Consider the following 13,240-nt stretch of genomic DNA (forward strand, 5'->3'; position numbering starts at 1 on the left):
TTCAGGTTTAGAGTGTTCGAAACCTCTTCCACAGTGTCTGAGATGGGTGTAGGGTGAATAGGTTCAGCATCTGGCATGCTTGCTCGATGCTGAGGCACTGAAGCGCATTCATCCTCTGCCCGCGATATATTATCAAGGCTTGGCATCATTTCGTCTCCGATGATGTCCAGCCAGTATCGTAATGTTCCGAATAGGCCCTCTGACCTCTGGTTTGCCGTCAGGAGAGCTTTGGGATCTAAGTGTGAGATATCTGTGTAAACAGTATTGACAGTAGGCGAAGAAGCTATGATGCATTTCCCAATGTCAGCGTCACTCATCCAACGCAATTCTTTGCATGTTACCTCCCTACATACGAGCATTATGCGTCGGACGCACACGAACTGGGCGCTCACAATACTCGACAGCATCCTCATCGTATACGTCGGAGTCGCTGCTTTCGGTGTCTTGCTCTTTGACCGCATCGGGTGCTTGTCCCAGACTATCGAGGCGCAGCCGCTGTTCCAGGCCTGTCGGCAACCGCGCAACGTCTTCACTTTCTCCACCGTCTCCCAGTAAGTTCAAAGGTCCCCAAGAGGCAGGCATTCGCGACCTCAAGATGGGGTTGTTTCTAGTCGAGAGCGACGATAAAGAAATGCTGGCCTGTTGCGGCACTAATGGCCCCATGTGTCTCTGGTAGTCTGCAAGCCGTGGATCGGGATGATCGCGCGCTGGATATGGCAGCATGCGAATGCGATATATATGCTGGGAACATGGTGGAGAGTCCCGCAGGAATGTGCCCACCTGTGTGGAGGGATGGAAACGAACCGTACTTGCGCCATGAGGGCCGAGTGGCTCTGTAGGTGGACTCTCCGATCCGTCGAGATATATTGGCTGGATCCGGTTGCCCGGGGGCTCTGGTGGGCTGTGAGGAGTATTATCCGCATGATTTCTACGCTCCCTGTCCGCAACATATCGTGATCGTTCTTGCATAGTGTTTGACGCACTAAGCGAAAGTGGAGGAGCGGGCGGTTGGGGTGTAACGCTGGCACGTCGTAAGCCTGTCCATGTCAGCTCAGTATCTTGCCATAATACACCGGCTGTCAGCAAGATATGGAGAGAGATACCAGGCAATGAGTGGAAATATTGCGAGATACGATTACCAAGAGAAGGTCGTCTGAGACCATCACCCATACTTCTATAGCGTCGTAACGGCTCGAATGGCTCCAAGTCTTGCAATGTCGGGCGATGTTCGAATGACGAGCGGCGCATGTTCGAAAGGGAAGACTGTGAAGCAGCAGAAGATGTTGAATGGGAATTCTGCGTCTTAGGCGTATCCTGTGAGGTCGTATTCGCCATATTCTTGCTCACTAATGATCGTGACGATAGCTCCGACAGCTCGAGATCTCTGTTGCGGTAGATGTATTGAATAAACTGCTTGCAGTGAATTACGATGATGGAAAGGAACAAGCCTGTTATGTATGCGTGTGCGATCTGATGAACTCTGATCTCGGATTCGATTTAGGCACGATGAATTCAAATTTTGTTTACACCTGCCCATCCTTCGAATGAACACACCTCAAGTCGCACCTGCTTGGTGCCTGCGCACGATATTCTCCGGTGATAACGAATGGCGCCCAAACTGTGCAGGCACAACACGCTGCGCGGATACCACCCACTGACGGACAGTGAAGGTCCCTTAACGGTCTATGATATCTGCTCGGGCTTGGGGGAGAAATGGACAAACGCAATTTTCCTTCAGCCTCTGAACTGATATCGAGCGAAGAGGTAACGCGGCTCGCCTTCGACGCATGCTGAGGGCAGACGCGATATATCGATCAAACACAAATTGTGCGACGGGGTCACTTTTCTGACAAGACGAATCTTCGCTCGACCTCTCGAGGCGAACCGTCATCTTCAAAATTTAGTCGTACCCACTCTCCTTTCTCGGTATTCCCTGCCTCCTTGGCCTTCCACGCTTCGAAAACCTCGGCTTTGTAGAACGTTGTCGTATCCGGATATTGGGCGAGGACGTGCTTACCCTTAGTTAGATCGCCCAAACCTTTGTTGCTTTCCGGTATCTGAATCAACTGTTGCACAGAAGCCCGTTGTGGCGGCGAAGCATCTCCATTGTCGACGTCTTGTACTTCATATCGGCGTTGTTTGCCCTCTCCTATGACGTTGGTAACTTTGCATAGTATTCCTTCACCTTCGGGTTGCTCTTTCTTCTTGCTGTCGAAACTCTTAGGATCGTGTCTACAGAAGACCTTTTCACCAAGCCTCAGAACGAGACGGTTAGACGGGCGGTTGCCCAGGGAGGTTTTGGACGAACTGGCTGCTACTGAAACCCCATCGGTACTGCTCGCTACCGACTCGGCGCCATCTTCAATCTTCACGGACGCTTCCCGCGTGGTTGCGATACTCCCAGAGCGAGAAGTCTTATCCTTCACGCCTAGTCGATTCGCTTGGCTGCCAAGGTTGACCCGAGGCGATGCTGCTGCAGACGCGTCATCGCCATCTTCAGTGGATAGCGCTACGGCGACAGTAGCGGCGGCGGGTTTGTTGTTAACCTTCTTGGGCGCTCGTGAGAGTTTTCCGTTTCCCATCCGCTGTCCTTGACTTGATTGCATCTGTGCGGCGGACTCTTCGGAGGCCTCCCGCAATCCGGCCAGAATGGTGATGCTATCGAGCAGATTCGTGTCATTTGATTTGCCTTCAATGATATGCTGAACGTCTTCGCAGAGCTTGACGTTATCGCGATAGAGCTTTTCCAGTCGCTCGTCTAAAGCTATATCACTGAGTTTGCCGGCTTCTATGAGCGCTGCCTGTTGGCTTTCCACTTCTAGGATCTCGGCACCTATCTCATTCGAGCGTAACTGTCAGACAATCAGTAATTGTCCCGAGGCTGCGAAAATCCGAATGTCATGCGGTCTATGCAAGCTCGCAATAGGGTCGGACAAAGCATAATTCGTCATGTTGACAGAGTGAATGATGCAACGAGGTCGCTGAGATAATGCCTAGTCGAACTGCTCGAAAATGACTTACAAACATGCTGTCGACATCGCTGGCTTTGTCCTTGATCTCCTTCCACAGACGCCGCTCCTCATCGGCGTCCTGGTTAGGATTGGCCCTTCCACGGCTTCGCGCCGACATGGTTCGAACAGTCTTGAGGCTTGGTGGAAGCTTGCACGGCTGAGCGACAAAGGCCGCAGGCTTTGTGGCGATTGAAGTCGTTCAACTTGATGCCCTGAATTCACTTAAGAATTAGGGATGCAGAATCGCAAACAGCCGATCGATGCAGCTAAAGACGTTGAATGCGTTCCGTCTTGCCACGGGACCAATTTGCACCAAGTGAAAGCGCCAGAGACATGCCCTGGGAACACTTCATGCAATGCGGGCCATGAGGCTCACGTGCATGCAGATTCAAGATAATTGTGTTTATTATTGTTGTTGTTGTTCCGAGATAGTAGGGCTGATGAATGCTTGGCACGGTATATTGGCTCGTCGATATTTACATCAGGTCGATGATGAGGTTCATTCGATTTGCGCGCTTCAAAATTGTTATTTAATCATTCAACTGTATATTTTATCATCAATATCACTTCACATCGTTCTCCATCACCCTCCAATGCTCAGCCCATGATAGGGTAACCACTACACCTTGTGCCTAAGATTGGTACAGTACAGCAATCCACCGATGAATTACCCTTGTCATCAAGTAAAATGAATGGAATTCCATCAGCGGCGCCACTTCCGTTACCGACGGGCATGTGATTTGGTGATTATTCCACTTCAGGCTTTTATGCAGTACAAACCTCGATACACCTGTGGGGTAGAATGGACGAGACGTGAACAAGCGAACCACGATGAAGCAAATCATGAACGGCCTTGATGCATCGTGCGCGGTCGAAAAGGCGGAGTTCATGCGGGCAAAACAGCGACAAGCGGCCAGCGGCGGCGAATTTGGTCGTATTTCGGCGGAATGTTCACCGATCCTTTGTCTCCCGGGGCCGAGTTAAGCATCGTCAATGAGGGGCTGTTCAAGGGTCCACCTTGACGTGCAGTAGTACGCGACATTCGAGACTGGAGATTGCTGGTCAAGACATTGATCGTTGTTGTCTGCTCCAAAAGCTCACAATTGTGTACTTTTACGTGGCGTACAAACCTGATTTAGTTTGCAGAACACTTCGACTCCAGCAATCGCTGTACAAAACAGCCTTTATCCGCAAACTCACTTCATAGCCAGTAAAATCCTCCATTCTGGTTGTCATTTCGCAGCATTTCGACCGATCGACCCAAGACTTTTCAAAATGCAGGTCCCACTTCTGCGTCTTCAATGCGGTGAGCGAGTGCCAAAACGCCTGTGACATATCTGTAGGTCTCAATACTGACAGTCACGTAAAGGATGCAACAGCTACGAATGGGGTCAGTACAGGAGAGGAACTCGTTTGCGGATCAATGGGCTTGTGAGATTAATCGATCAACAGGCAAGGTGGGCAGCAAATCTTCTGCTGCACGATTCGCCGCCGCAACAGCTTCCGACTTTACGATTCAAGACGACAAACCATACGCAGAGGTCAGTGCAAATATTGCTACAGACATCTGGACTATGGATCCTGACAATGTCTAGTTGTGGATGGGAACGCATCCCTCGAATCCTTCCAAGGATGTCGCTACTGGACGCACCCTACTTGACCTGGTTCAAGACAACCAGGCATTGCTGTCAGAATCTATTTCCAAGCGCTTCGAGCAGAGACTCCCTTTCCTGTTCAAGGTGTTGAGCATCAACAAAGCGTTGTCGATCCAAGCACACCCGAACAAGAAGCTGGCTGAGCAGCTACATGCCAAAGATCCTAAGCACTATCCCGATGACAACCACAAGCCTGAGATGACCATCGCAATCACCCCGTTCGATGGGCTTTGTGGTTTCCGTCCTCTCAACGAGATTGTTCACTTCTTGCAGAATGTCCCAACCCTACGACAGCTTGTTGGCGAGGAGGCTGCCAGCAAATTTGAGCAAACCGTGCAGGGCCAGGAGACAACCGAAGATGCCGGCAAAACACAAGAAAACAAGAAGGCACTTCAGAGTGCGTTCACCTCGCTGATGAAGTCCTCACAAGAAGACATCGACAAGGCCGCCCCTGCGTTGATTAAGCAGGCGAAAGAAGAAGGCACCAAATTCGCTGGCGAAGGCGGTCCTTCAAACGACGGCCAGGAGCTCGCTGATTTGATGATCCGCCTCGACGGACAATTTCCAAACGACATTGGACTCTTTGTCACTTTCTTCCTCAACTACGTCAAGCTCGAGGTCGGCGAGGCCATGTTTTTGAAGGCCGATGACATTCACGCATATCTCTCTGGTGGTAAGTACACCGTTTTTATCTCAACATGATCTCCAAAACAAAGAATGTAGGTCACAGGCGACAATGACTGATCGTTCCGATCAGAAATCATCGAATGCATGGCCTCCAGCGACAACGTCATCCGCGCCGGCTTCACCCCGAAGTTCAAAGACGTCGCCACCTTAACCGACACCTTAACCTACTCGTACGCGCCCATCTCCGAGCAGAAGATGTCGCCGAGCGATTACGCCTTCGTGAAGCTCAACACGAAAGCCTACACCAGCCACTCCGGCACGACGCTCTACGACCCACCGATCGACGAATTCAGCGTCGTCAAGACCGACCTCAACGCCGAGGGTGCCAAGGCCACTTTCAACCCCATCGAGGGCCCGTCGATCCTGCTGTGCACTCAGGGCCGTGGTCGTATCAGCGTCGGTCCGAAGACGGAGGAGATCAGCGAAGGGTTCGTGTTCTTTGTGGGAGCGACGGCGGAGTTGGTGGTGGAGAGCACCGGGTCGGAGCCGCTGGTGACGTTCAAAGCATTCTGTCAGCTGGAGGAGGGAGAGGCGCGGAAGAGCTCGCTTTGAATGCTAGTTTCTTACCGGGATTGTAGACGTTCAATGATAGGCACGATCCCCAACCGTGTTGTAACCATGACGTGCACAGGGTTGTGAGGACGAGCGGCAATTTGGACACATGCGCTTTCATAGCACTCTCAGCGATATTACTCGCGTGGCCACTGGCGGCTGCGCCAGGGACATCAAGTGCAAACTTATCACGCTGGGCCATAATGATGAAGAGTGATTCATTTTCTCGTCTACTCAAGTATGTGCGCTCCTATGGTACAGTAGTTTCAGACATAGAGTTCAAGCCATGAATCTCGAAGGATTCGCCTCTTGGAACGGCTGGCTTCTCCCTGCAGCATCGCCGGACGGGGCATACGTGACGAGCGTAAGCCACGGACGCGTGCAACCCGTGTCGATGCGTCGCGGTCGCCGAAATTGCCTGGCCTGCGCCCGCGCGCGCACGAAACTGCCATAGCCGCCCGACGAATGACAGGTAGGACATGACACGATAGACACTGCTCGAAACATGAACGATCAAAAAAACATGGTGCAGATTATTAGTAGAGGGGTAGTCGGGCCAAAAGTGACCATCAGAATCGCGCCAGGCGATCGTCAAGTCGACGCAGAAGAAGAAAATTGCAGAGGGGTATCCTGATACTGAAGTGGTTGGTGGGGCGTGATGAGACGCCGGCTGGCACGCGCTCGTGGCGACCGCTTTGCTACGCCGACGGAGCGCCAGTTGAATGAGACGCTCATGACGGTAGTCTCAGAGCAGTCGCTTCCTTGAAAGGGGAGTTAAGGCGCAAGGTAGGAGCAGCAGTCGGTTCGGGAATGAGTCAGTGGTCATGGCGTCGATGCTCACTTGGCGGGAATCTTGACGTTGCTGCTCAACCAGGAGAGACCCTCGAAGATACCCTCACCAGTGGTGGCACAGCTGGGTTCGACCTTCCAGGTGTGGTCCTTAGCTATCCGTGAGAGGTCCAGCGCATCGGAGACTTCTTGGGGTCTCATCGCTATAATAAGTGAAGACAAGGTCAGTACAATGTTCCATCAAACTCAGGGCGCTGGCTACCACAAATTCCACCGCCTCTTGTCCCTCGTGTCCCCGACCATTCACTCATTCACTCACCTCCTGCGATATCCTGCTTGTTGGCGAACACAAGCAACAAAGCATCCTTCATTTCACGATCCTGAATGATACGAGCCAACTCATTTCGCGCCTCCTCAATTCGGTCGCGATCGTTGCTGTCAATCACGAAGATGAGGCCCTGGGTGCCGGAGAAATAGTGGCGCCAGAGAGGTCGAATCTTGTCCTGTCCACCGACATCCCAGACGTTGAACTTGGTGTTCTTGTAGGTGACGGTCTCGACGTTGAATCCGACGGTCGGGATGGTGGTCACATCGGTGTCGAGCTTAAGCTTGTAGAGGATGGCTGTGAAAAAAAAGGAGCGTGGTCAGTGAAAATGCGCGATTTATCGCAGAGCCGTCGGACATACTCGTCTTGCCAGCAGCGTCGAGTCCCAACATGAGCAGGCGCATTTCCTTTGATCCGAAGATCTTGTTCATCATCTTAGAGATTGAGCCACCCATTGTTGCGGCGGTGTAGTATCAACAGATACTCCTTTTTATGAGTTCTGGGTATAGGACAGCGCGAAAGTCCTTCGTGGCGTCAAGGCGGTAGGGGCGATGATACTGTGTCTGGGGTTTGGTATGAAAACCAAGGTGTGTGAGTTATTGTGATGGGTGGATTGCAGTGATCTTTCGATAAGGACGATGAGGATGGTCCGGGCGGAGAAGGGTTTCGGGATTGGGAAAAGACGCAGGGTGGAGAGGTTCAGGGCTGCCGTGCTGGACTGGACTAGGACTGGGACTGGAACTGGACTGGAGATAGGAGGAGGAACGACAGCGACGCGAGTCAGGTTTCCGTTATTACTGTACCTAGGTATGCACAATTAATTTGGCTCGTGGGAAATTTCCAATACAGCACGCGGAGAATTATTACGTACCCAGGTATGAAGAGCAATTTCTTTATTGCTGTCCGCCCTGACCGATATCTCGGGAGATGTAACATTCCAAGCACATATGTAACTCCTAAGGGATACCACAGTGAACACACTGCTTGTGCTGCCCAGATGGTGTGGCACTTGTTGTCATTTCCCACGAGGAGACCTAATACGTCGATGTTTCTTGGTTCAGACCCTGTTGAAAACCCCCCTGTTCATACAATTATTGATGGATATGGGTACACAGAAGCCCACTGGGGTCATTTTCATCACTACAACAGGACGAAGAAGCTTATCTTGCTCCGACAGTAGTTTCACGTAGTGCATGTCGTGCATACAACAGGGCCCTGTCTGCAATGCTCTGGAATTCGCCAGGATGATCTGACCCTGACCACCAAAAAATAAAGGTGGATCACATCTTTACCTAATGCCTCCCCTCAATCGTGAGGCACTCGCGGCCGAATCGGCGCGGGCAACATCAGTCGTCCAAGCCAGTGACTGCAACATCGCCACGAATAGACACGGACCTGCGATAATGGTTCCGAGGGCACTGTAATTTCGAAAATCATTTGGAGCGCCATGTTGCACCGAAATCGGAAAGGAACAGGAATGCATTCCAGCGCGCGGAGAAACTTCGCAATGTGCTGGCAGGGCAGATATGCTTCCTCTTACTCAAATCGACCTACGAGCCCGGGACAATATCACAATAAATTCGTGCAAAGATGAGAGCGGTCCGTGGCCCTCGAGAATAGAGCATGCCGTTCAGGGACTTGTAGAGGCCTCATGCTCAAAGGGATTGAATCTGACTCAGATTTACTGTCCGTGGTACTCGGCGCTCTACCCAAGCCGGAGCTACAGTTACCAGAACCCCTCAACTCCTGTGCCTTCTACAGTACACCCCTCATATGTAGATCCAAATATTCTGGCCGTGATCAAAACTCATCCTCAATTCCCTTAGCCTTCTCCTGCGCTAACCGGCGATCGTTGAAATCCCACCACCACTGATGACTGCCATCCCGACCATCCTTCTTCCGATCCGCCTCAGACTCATCCCACGGTTTTGGGGAGAGGATATAGTGGACATTCTTCACCCGCTCGTCGCGCCAGATGGGGTCATGCACGCCTTTCCAGCGCAGCGTCTTGAGGGCGTTGTACGTGTACGGCAGCGCCACCCAGCGGCCGTGGAAGACGTCGCCGAGCAGACTCTGGTCGGCAAAGTCGTACTGCATGATGGTCTCGTCCTGGAGACGTGCGAGGATCAGATCGTATACGGCCGCGCTGGGCACGACGACTTGTAGACCGCCGTTGGGCATGCCGAGACCGGTGGCCGAGTGCGCGCCGTTCTCCTGTGCTGCGTCCGGCGTGTCATGCTGGGTGGTGAAGGCGCAGTTTGCGGGAGTCCAGTCGGCCGGGTAGTGAGGTTTCTTGAGCGGGTTGCAGACGCATGCGTGGCTGGCAGCAAACACGCGAGGGCCGGTGCCGGCTGCGGAGGCCGGGTCGAGAGGAACATCCATGAGCTCGTCCATGTTCTGGAGGACCAGCATGTCGCTGTCGAGTTGCACCACACGTTCGTACTCGGTCAGGTTAAAGGGCGTCAGTTTAGACCAGCAGTCGTAGAAGCGAGGGTCGCTGCTGAAGTCTTTCTGCATCTTGGGGAGTAGGTATTCGACCCGCTTCTTGGGAATGTTCCGGGCATCCAGCGCAGCATGTCCCTCAGCTGGGAAGGTGTCGGTGTACAAGGCGACCAGAGGATATTTCGATCCTGCAAACTTGAGTGATGCATCCAGCGTGAGGAGACCGGAGAGGTATGCGGTGTTGGTGATCAAGGTCGTCCACACCTTGGGCTTGGTGGTAGCATCTCCGTCCGACGCCATCTTGATTTGCTATGATATGAAAGGCGAAGAACAAACACTGATGCACTGTGATGTATAAAGGAAGCAGAACTGACGGCTACCACAGGCGAGCAAAGACGTGATCGTAAATAGTTGGCTCAATTCGTGCAGGAACCGAAGAGCTTCGTTGTTTGATGACAAGGCCGACTATATGTAATGTATTGTATCTAGCTCACCACGGACAGCAGACCGATCAATCGATCTGCCACTGTGCTGCTGGATTCCATGATTACAGATCCATGCTACCTGCGCATGCTACTCCAATAAGCTCCAAGGCTCCCAGCATTTTCAGCTCCCGAGAGCTCTAGTGGACAAGGCCGGCGCCTGTCTCAGACCGAGCAGTCACCACGACCACCGCGCAGCACGCACGCAAGCAAGCAAGCAAGCAAGCAAGAAGAGGGCATGTGCCCACCAGACGAAGAATTCACGGCTATTCTCTCCGACACCGCAGCGGGCAGCTCCCCCAGATCAAATGCTCTCGAAATGTGTCTGTTCACGATCCCAGCCGAAACAAGAGTTCGCACTGATTGTCGTCATGTTCAACCGGCGTTCTGGTGGTTTGTTTACCTTTCTGTTCGGCGCCTCTTTTTTACAAATAGAAGAGCGCACAGCATTTCCGCCGACGGACAACGGCTGCCGATAGATGACGGTTCAAGAGGGGCATTTGCTGTGCTGTAAAATGTGATGAGGAAAAAACCATCGCGATGTCCGGTTTCACGTGTAGACAGACAGCTTCACATCCAGATGTATATCCACGCGACTTTTCGCGTCCAGAAACACCGTGGTGGTGAAAAAAAGATCGTCTCTGTGCTGCATCGTGTGCTGCATCGTGTGCTGCATCGTGTGCTGCTGCTGGTCAACGAAAATCGACGGATCATGCACGTCATGACCGACGCCTGGACAACTTTAGAAACGAGCCATCGGTCAGCGGCCAGCTTTCTCACTGGACAATCCTCGAGCTGGCCGGGCCCGTGTCTGTCTAGATCCACTCCATTTCTGTACAGTCCGGTCCAGTACAGGACAGTCCGGTGCAGCAAAGAATTGCAGGCAGGACATGATCATCATCATCAGTCATCCTGAAATCAAGCCCTCATCGAACGAAAGCCACGGGCATTGCGGTCCTTAATTCCGTCCATCTGCGGTACGGCGCATGCATCCATCTGCAGTCGTACAGTACGAGTGATATGCACATTTCAGGACCCATCATCCAGTAATTTATCTTCAATTCATCAATCTCACATCTTTACAAAAGAGGTTGCGTTAAATTATCCATCAGTCTCGCTCCACCCTGTGCATGAGAAGCATGCTGAGGAGCAAGGAAACTATTCACACACGTTCCGCAATCCGATGTCAGCAAAGGTGAGCGATGCCGCGATCAACGCCGTGAAGACCACAACGCCGCCGCATCGCGATCGCGAAGTCATCGCTGCCGCTCCGAAAGATGCCAACTACAAAGGCTTCGTTGCTGGCGTGTTTTCCGGCATCACCAAATTGACTGTCGGGTAAGTTGTACGGGCGGAAATCGAGATTCGCACAGCAATATCTAATCCTTGCAAAAAGACATCCCTTCGACACGATCAAAGTCCGACTTCAAACTTCAACACATGATCAGTTCAAGGGTCCGCTCGACTGTCTACTGCAGACACTCCGCAAGGAAGGTGTCAATGGCATCTACAAGGTAGCGCTCCCTGCCATCGCATGCTCATCGATGAGTCAAATGCTGACATTTCTCATCAGGGAGCAACTCCTCCGCTGGTCGGATGGGCGTGTATGGACAGCGTCATGCTGGGTTCGCTGACCTTCTACCGCAAGCTTCTCAATGAACATGTTTTCCAACCTATGCGCGCTCAGCCCAACCATCCCGCGGTGTGGCTGAACGATGAGGAAAAGAAGAAACTCCCCACCATCGGCCACGCCATGGCCGGTGTCCTCGCCGGCTGGACCGTATCCTTCGTCGCCGCGCCCGTGGAACACGTCAAAGCACGTCTCCAAATCCAATACCAAGCCGACAAGAAGACCCGTCCATATTCCGGCCCCGTCGACTGCACACAGAAACTGTTCCGACAGCACGGCATCCCGGGTCTCTTCCACGGCCTCGGCGCCACGCTGATCTTCCGCACCTTCTTCTGCTTCTGGTGGGGCAGCTACGACCTCTTCACGCGGTACTTCGAGAAGAACACATCCCTCAGCGCGCCCGCCATCAATTTCTGGGCCGGCGGCCTCTCCGCCCAGGTCTTCTGGCTGACCGCCTATCCCTCGGACGTCATCAAGCAGCGCATCATGACCGACCCTCTCACGCCCGGCGAGCAGAAGTTCCCGCGATGGAGGGATGCCGCCGCCGCGGTGTACCGTGAGAGGGGGTGGAAGGGCTATTGGCGAGGTTTCGTGCCGTGCTTCCTGCGGGCGTTCCCGGCGAATGCCATGGCGTTGGTGGCTTTCGAGGGTGTGATGAGGACGATGAGTGATAATAAAGATGTGAGGCAATAAGCACGGCCCGACAACGTGACGGGTTTTCTTTTTTCTCACTTGCATCAGTTTGTTTGTTTTTCGCGCATTTGGCGTTGGGCATATAGATTGGACGTATGACAGAAACCATTTCTCTTTCTCTTCATCATCTGAACTGAGCTTGACCATGGGGAACGTCTTTCGTCATAATTGCTGTGCCGGATGACGCCTCTGGGAGGAGGCAGGAAAAAGGTCGGAGCACATCTCACTCTTCGGAATGATTAGAGTACCGTCAATCCTTCCAAGACATATCACTTTGAAGGCCATTTTGAAAATTGGGGTGGAAAAACAACATCATCATTTCCTGTAATCATTACCATCATTCATGCTGAACTAACGTCCCTCCCGGCGTCGCGAGCCACCCTATGTAACGAGCCAGCATTGGACACTTTGATCGATAATACTCTTCAACACCGATATGAATTTGCTTTGCTGTATCTACACTGTAGGTTAGGATGTTACCCTTCGATCGACCGCTCTACATCGAAATCGGGTGAGTGTTGCAGTCGCTGTGATCGATTCCTTCCTCGTGTAAAATCCTAGTCATCTCGTGAATCGCTACGTGTGAGTGTATTTCTGATCAGCTCGCAGCGTTGCTCGGCTCGGCGGGCTGCGGAGAGTCCGCTCTATTGCTGCCTTCAGCATCGTTTTGTCTCATCGAGGTTTGCGCGATGCCGAGTGCTGCCGCCGGCGAGGTTCACGATATCATGTCGGAATCTCCGCTGCTGAGTCAGGTCAGCGACCGGGAAGTCCCGCGGACTGTGCCATGCGCTACAGCAACCCTGCTTCGTCTGCTTGTCCACATCAGGTGTCCTTGAAAACACTGTGGGCTACAGTCGATCGATCAGATAAAGTGAGACGCCCGATTTTGGAGGTGAAGCAAATCGCATTATTCTATATATGAATTCTCTTCCGACTTATTGTTATCTCCCGTATCTTCTCGGAAATTGACTCTC

At 52.5% G+C, this 13,240-nt stretch overlaps 6 protein-coding genes across 6 annotated transcripts; 2 read left to right on the plus strand and 4 right to left on the minus strand.

The window, feature by feature from the left end:
• Positions 1-47: 47 nt before the first annotated feature.
• K489DRAFT_210480 (uncharacterized protein) lies at positions 48-1,586 on the minus strand. The gene is made up of 2 exons (XM_033599649.1): positions 1,104-1,586; positions 48-1,037 (listed from the first exon to the last, which is right to left on the minus strand). Exons 1-2 carry the CDS (start codon positions 1,333-1,335, stop codon positions 346-348), a joined length of 924 nt encoding a protein of 307 aa, XP_033460931.1. The 5' UTR covers positions 1,336-1,586; the 3' UTR covers positions 48-345.
• Positions 1,587-1,838: 252 nt separating this feature from the next.
• On the minus strand, positions 1,839-3,129 carry K489DRAFT_409682 (uncharacterized protein; the record flags this gene model as incomplete). The annotated part of the gene is made up of 2 exons (XM_033607619.1): positions 1,839-2,852; positions 3,022-3,129. The coding sequence occupies 2 exons, from the start codon at positions 3,127-3,129 to the stop codon at positions 1,839-1,841; spliced, it is 1,122 nt and encodes a 373-aa protein (XP_033460932.1).
• A 965-nt stretch (positions 3,130-4,094) lies between these two features.
• K489DRAFT_210502 (mannose-6-phosphate isomerase) lies at positions 4,095-6,030 on the plus strand. The gene is made up of 5 exons (XM_033599650.1): positions 4,095-4,317; positions 4,381-4,401; positions 4,464-4,552; positions 4,607-5,339; positions 5,424-6,030. Exons 1-5 carry the CDS (start codon positions 4,287-4,289, stop codon positions 5,903-5,905), a joined length of 1,356 nt encoding a protein of 451 aa, XP_033460933.1. The 5' UTR covers positions 4,095-4,286; the 3' UTR covers positions 5,906-6,030.
• Positions 6,031-6,424: 394 nt separating this feature from the next.
• K489DRAFT_210522 (ARF/SAR superfamily) lies at positions 6,425-7,565 on the minus strand. Its single transcript, XM_033599651.1, has 3 exons — positions 7,381-7,565; positions 7,014-7,316; positions 6,425-6,897 (listed from the first exon to the last, which is right to left on the minus strand). The coding sequence occupies exons 1-3, from the start codon at positions 7,472-7,474 to the stop codon at positions 6,743-6,745; spliced, it is 552 nt and encodes a 183-aa protein (XP_033460934.1). The 5' UTR covers positions 7,475-7,565; the 3' UTR covers positions 6,425-6,742.
• A 1,254-nt stretch (positions 7,566-8,819) lies between these two features.
• K489DRAFT_317987 (glycosyltransferase family 8 protein) lies at positions 8,820-9,761 on the minus strand (the record flags this gene model as incomplete). Its single annotated transcript, XM_033601278.1, has 1 exon — positions 8,820-9,761. One exon carries the CDS (start codon positions 9,759-9,761, stop codon positions 8,820-8,822), a length of 942 nt encoding a protein of 313 aa, XP_033460935.1.
• A 983-nt stretch (positions 9,762-10,744) lies between these two features.
• Positions 10,745-12,569, plus strand: K489DRAFT_379899 (mitochondrial carrier). Its single transcript, XM_033604760.1, has 3 exons — positions 10,745-11,281; positions 11,340-11,457; positions 11,517-12,569. Exons 1-3 carry the CDS (start codon positions 11,127-11,129, stop codon positions 12,264-12,266), a joined length of 1,023 nt encoding a protein of 340 aa, XP_033460936.1. The 5' UTR covers positions 10,745-11,126; the 3' UTR covers positions 12,267-12,569.
• The last annotated feature ends 671 nt before the right edge of the window (positions 12,570-13,240 follow it).

The sequence above is a fragment of the Dissoconium aciculare genome (genome assembly GCF_010015565.1).
Source record: "Dissoconium aciculare CBS 342.82 unplaced genomic scaffold K489scaffold_5, whole genome shotgun sequence".
Lineage (NCBI taxonomy): Eukaryota > Fungi > Ascomycota > Dothideomycetes > Mycosphaerellales > Dissoconiaceae > Dissoconium > Dissoconium aciculare.

Coding starts and splice junctions, on each gene's coding strand:
- K489DRAFT_210502 (XM_033599650.1), top strand. CDS start 4,287: ATGCAGGTCCCACTTCTGCGTCTTCAATGCG. Junction 4,318..4,380: donor ACTTCTGCGTCTTCAATGCG/GTGAGCGAGTGC, acceptor AGTCACGTAAAG/GATGCAACAGCTACGAATGG. Junction 5,340..5,423: donor TCACGCATATCTCTCTGGTG/GTAAGTACACCG, acceptor CGTTCCGATCAG/AAATCATCGAATGCATGGCC.
- K489DRAFT_210522 (XM_033599651.1), bottom strand. CDS start 7,474: ATGGGTGGCTCAATCTCTAAGATGATGAACAAGATCTTCGGATCAAAG. Junction 7,317..7,380: donor CGACGCTGCTGGCAAGACGA/GTATGTCCGACG, acceptor TTTTTTTCACAG/CCATCCTCTACAAGCTTAAG. Junction 6,898..7,013: donor CAAGCAGGATATCGCAGGAG/GTGAGTGAATGA, acceptor CACTTATTATAG/CGATGAGACCCCAAGAAGTC.
- K489DRAFT_210480 (XM_033599649.1), bottom strand. CDS start 1,335: ATGGCGAATACGACCTCACAGGATACGCCTAAGACGCAGAATTCCCAT. Junction 1,038..1,103: donor ATATTTCCACTCATTGCCTG/GTATCTCTCTCC, acceptor TGACATGGACAG/GCTTACGACGTGCCAGCGTT.
- K489DRAFT_379899 (XM_033604760.1), top strand. CDS start 11,127: ATGTCAGCAAAGGTGAGCGATGCCGCGATCAACGCCGTGAAGACCACA. Junction 11,282..11,339: donor ATCACCAAATTGACTGTCGG/GTAAGTTGTACG, acceptor CCTTGCAAAAAG/ACATCCCTTCGACACGATCA. Junction 11,458..11,516: donor GTGTCAATGGCATCTACAAG/GTAGCGCTCCCT, acceptor ATTTCTCATCAG/GGAGCAACTCCTCCGCTGGT.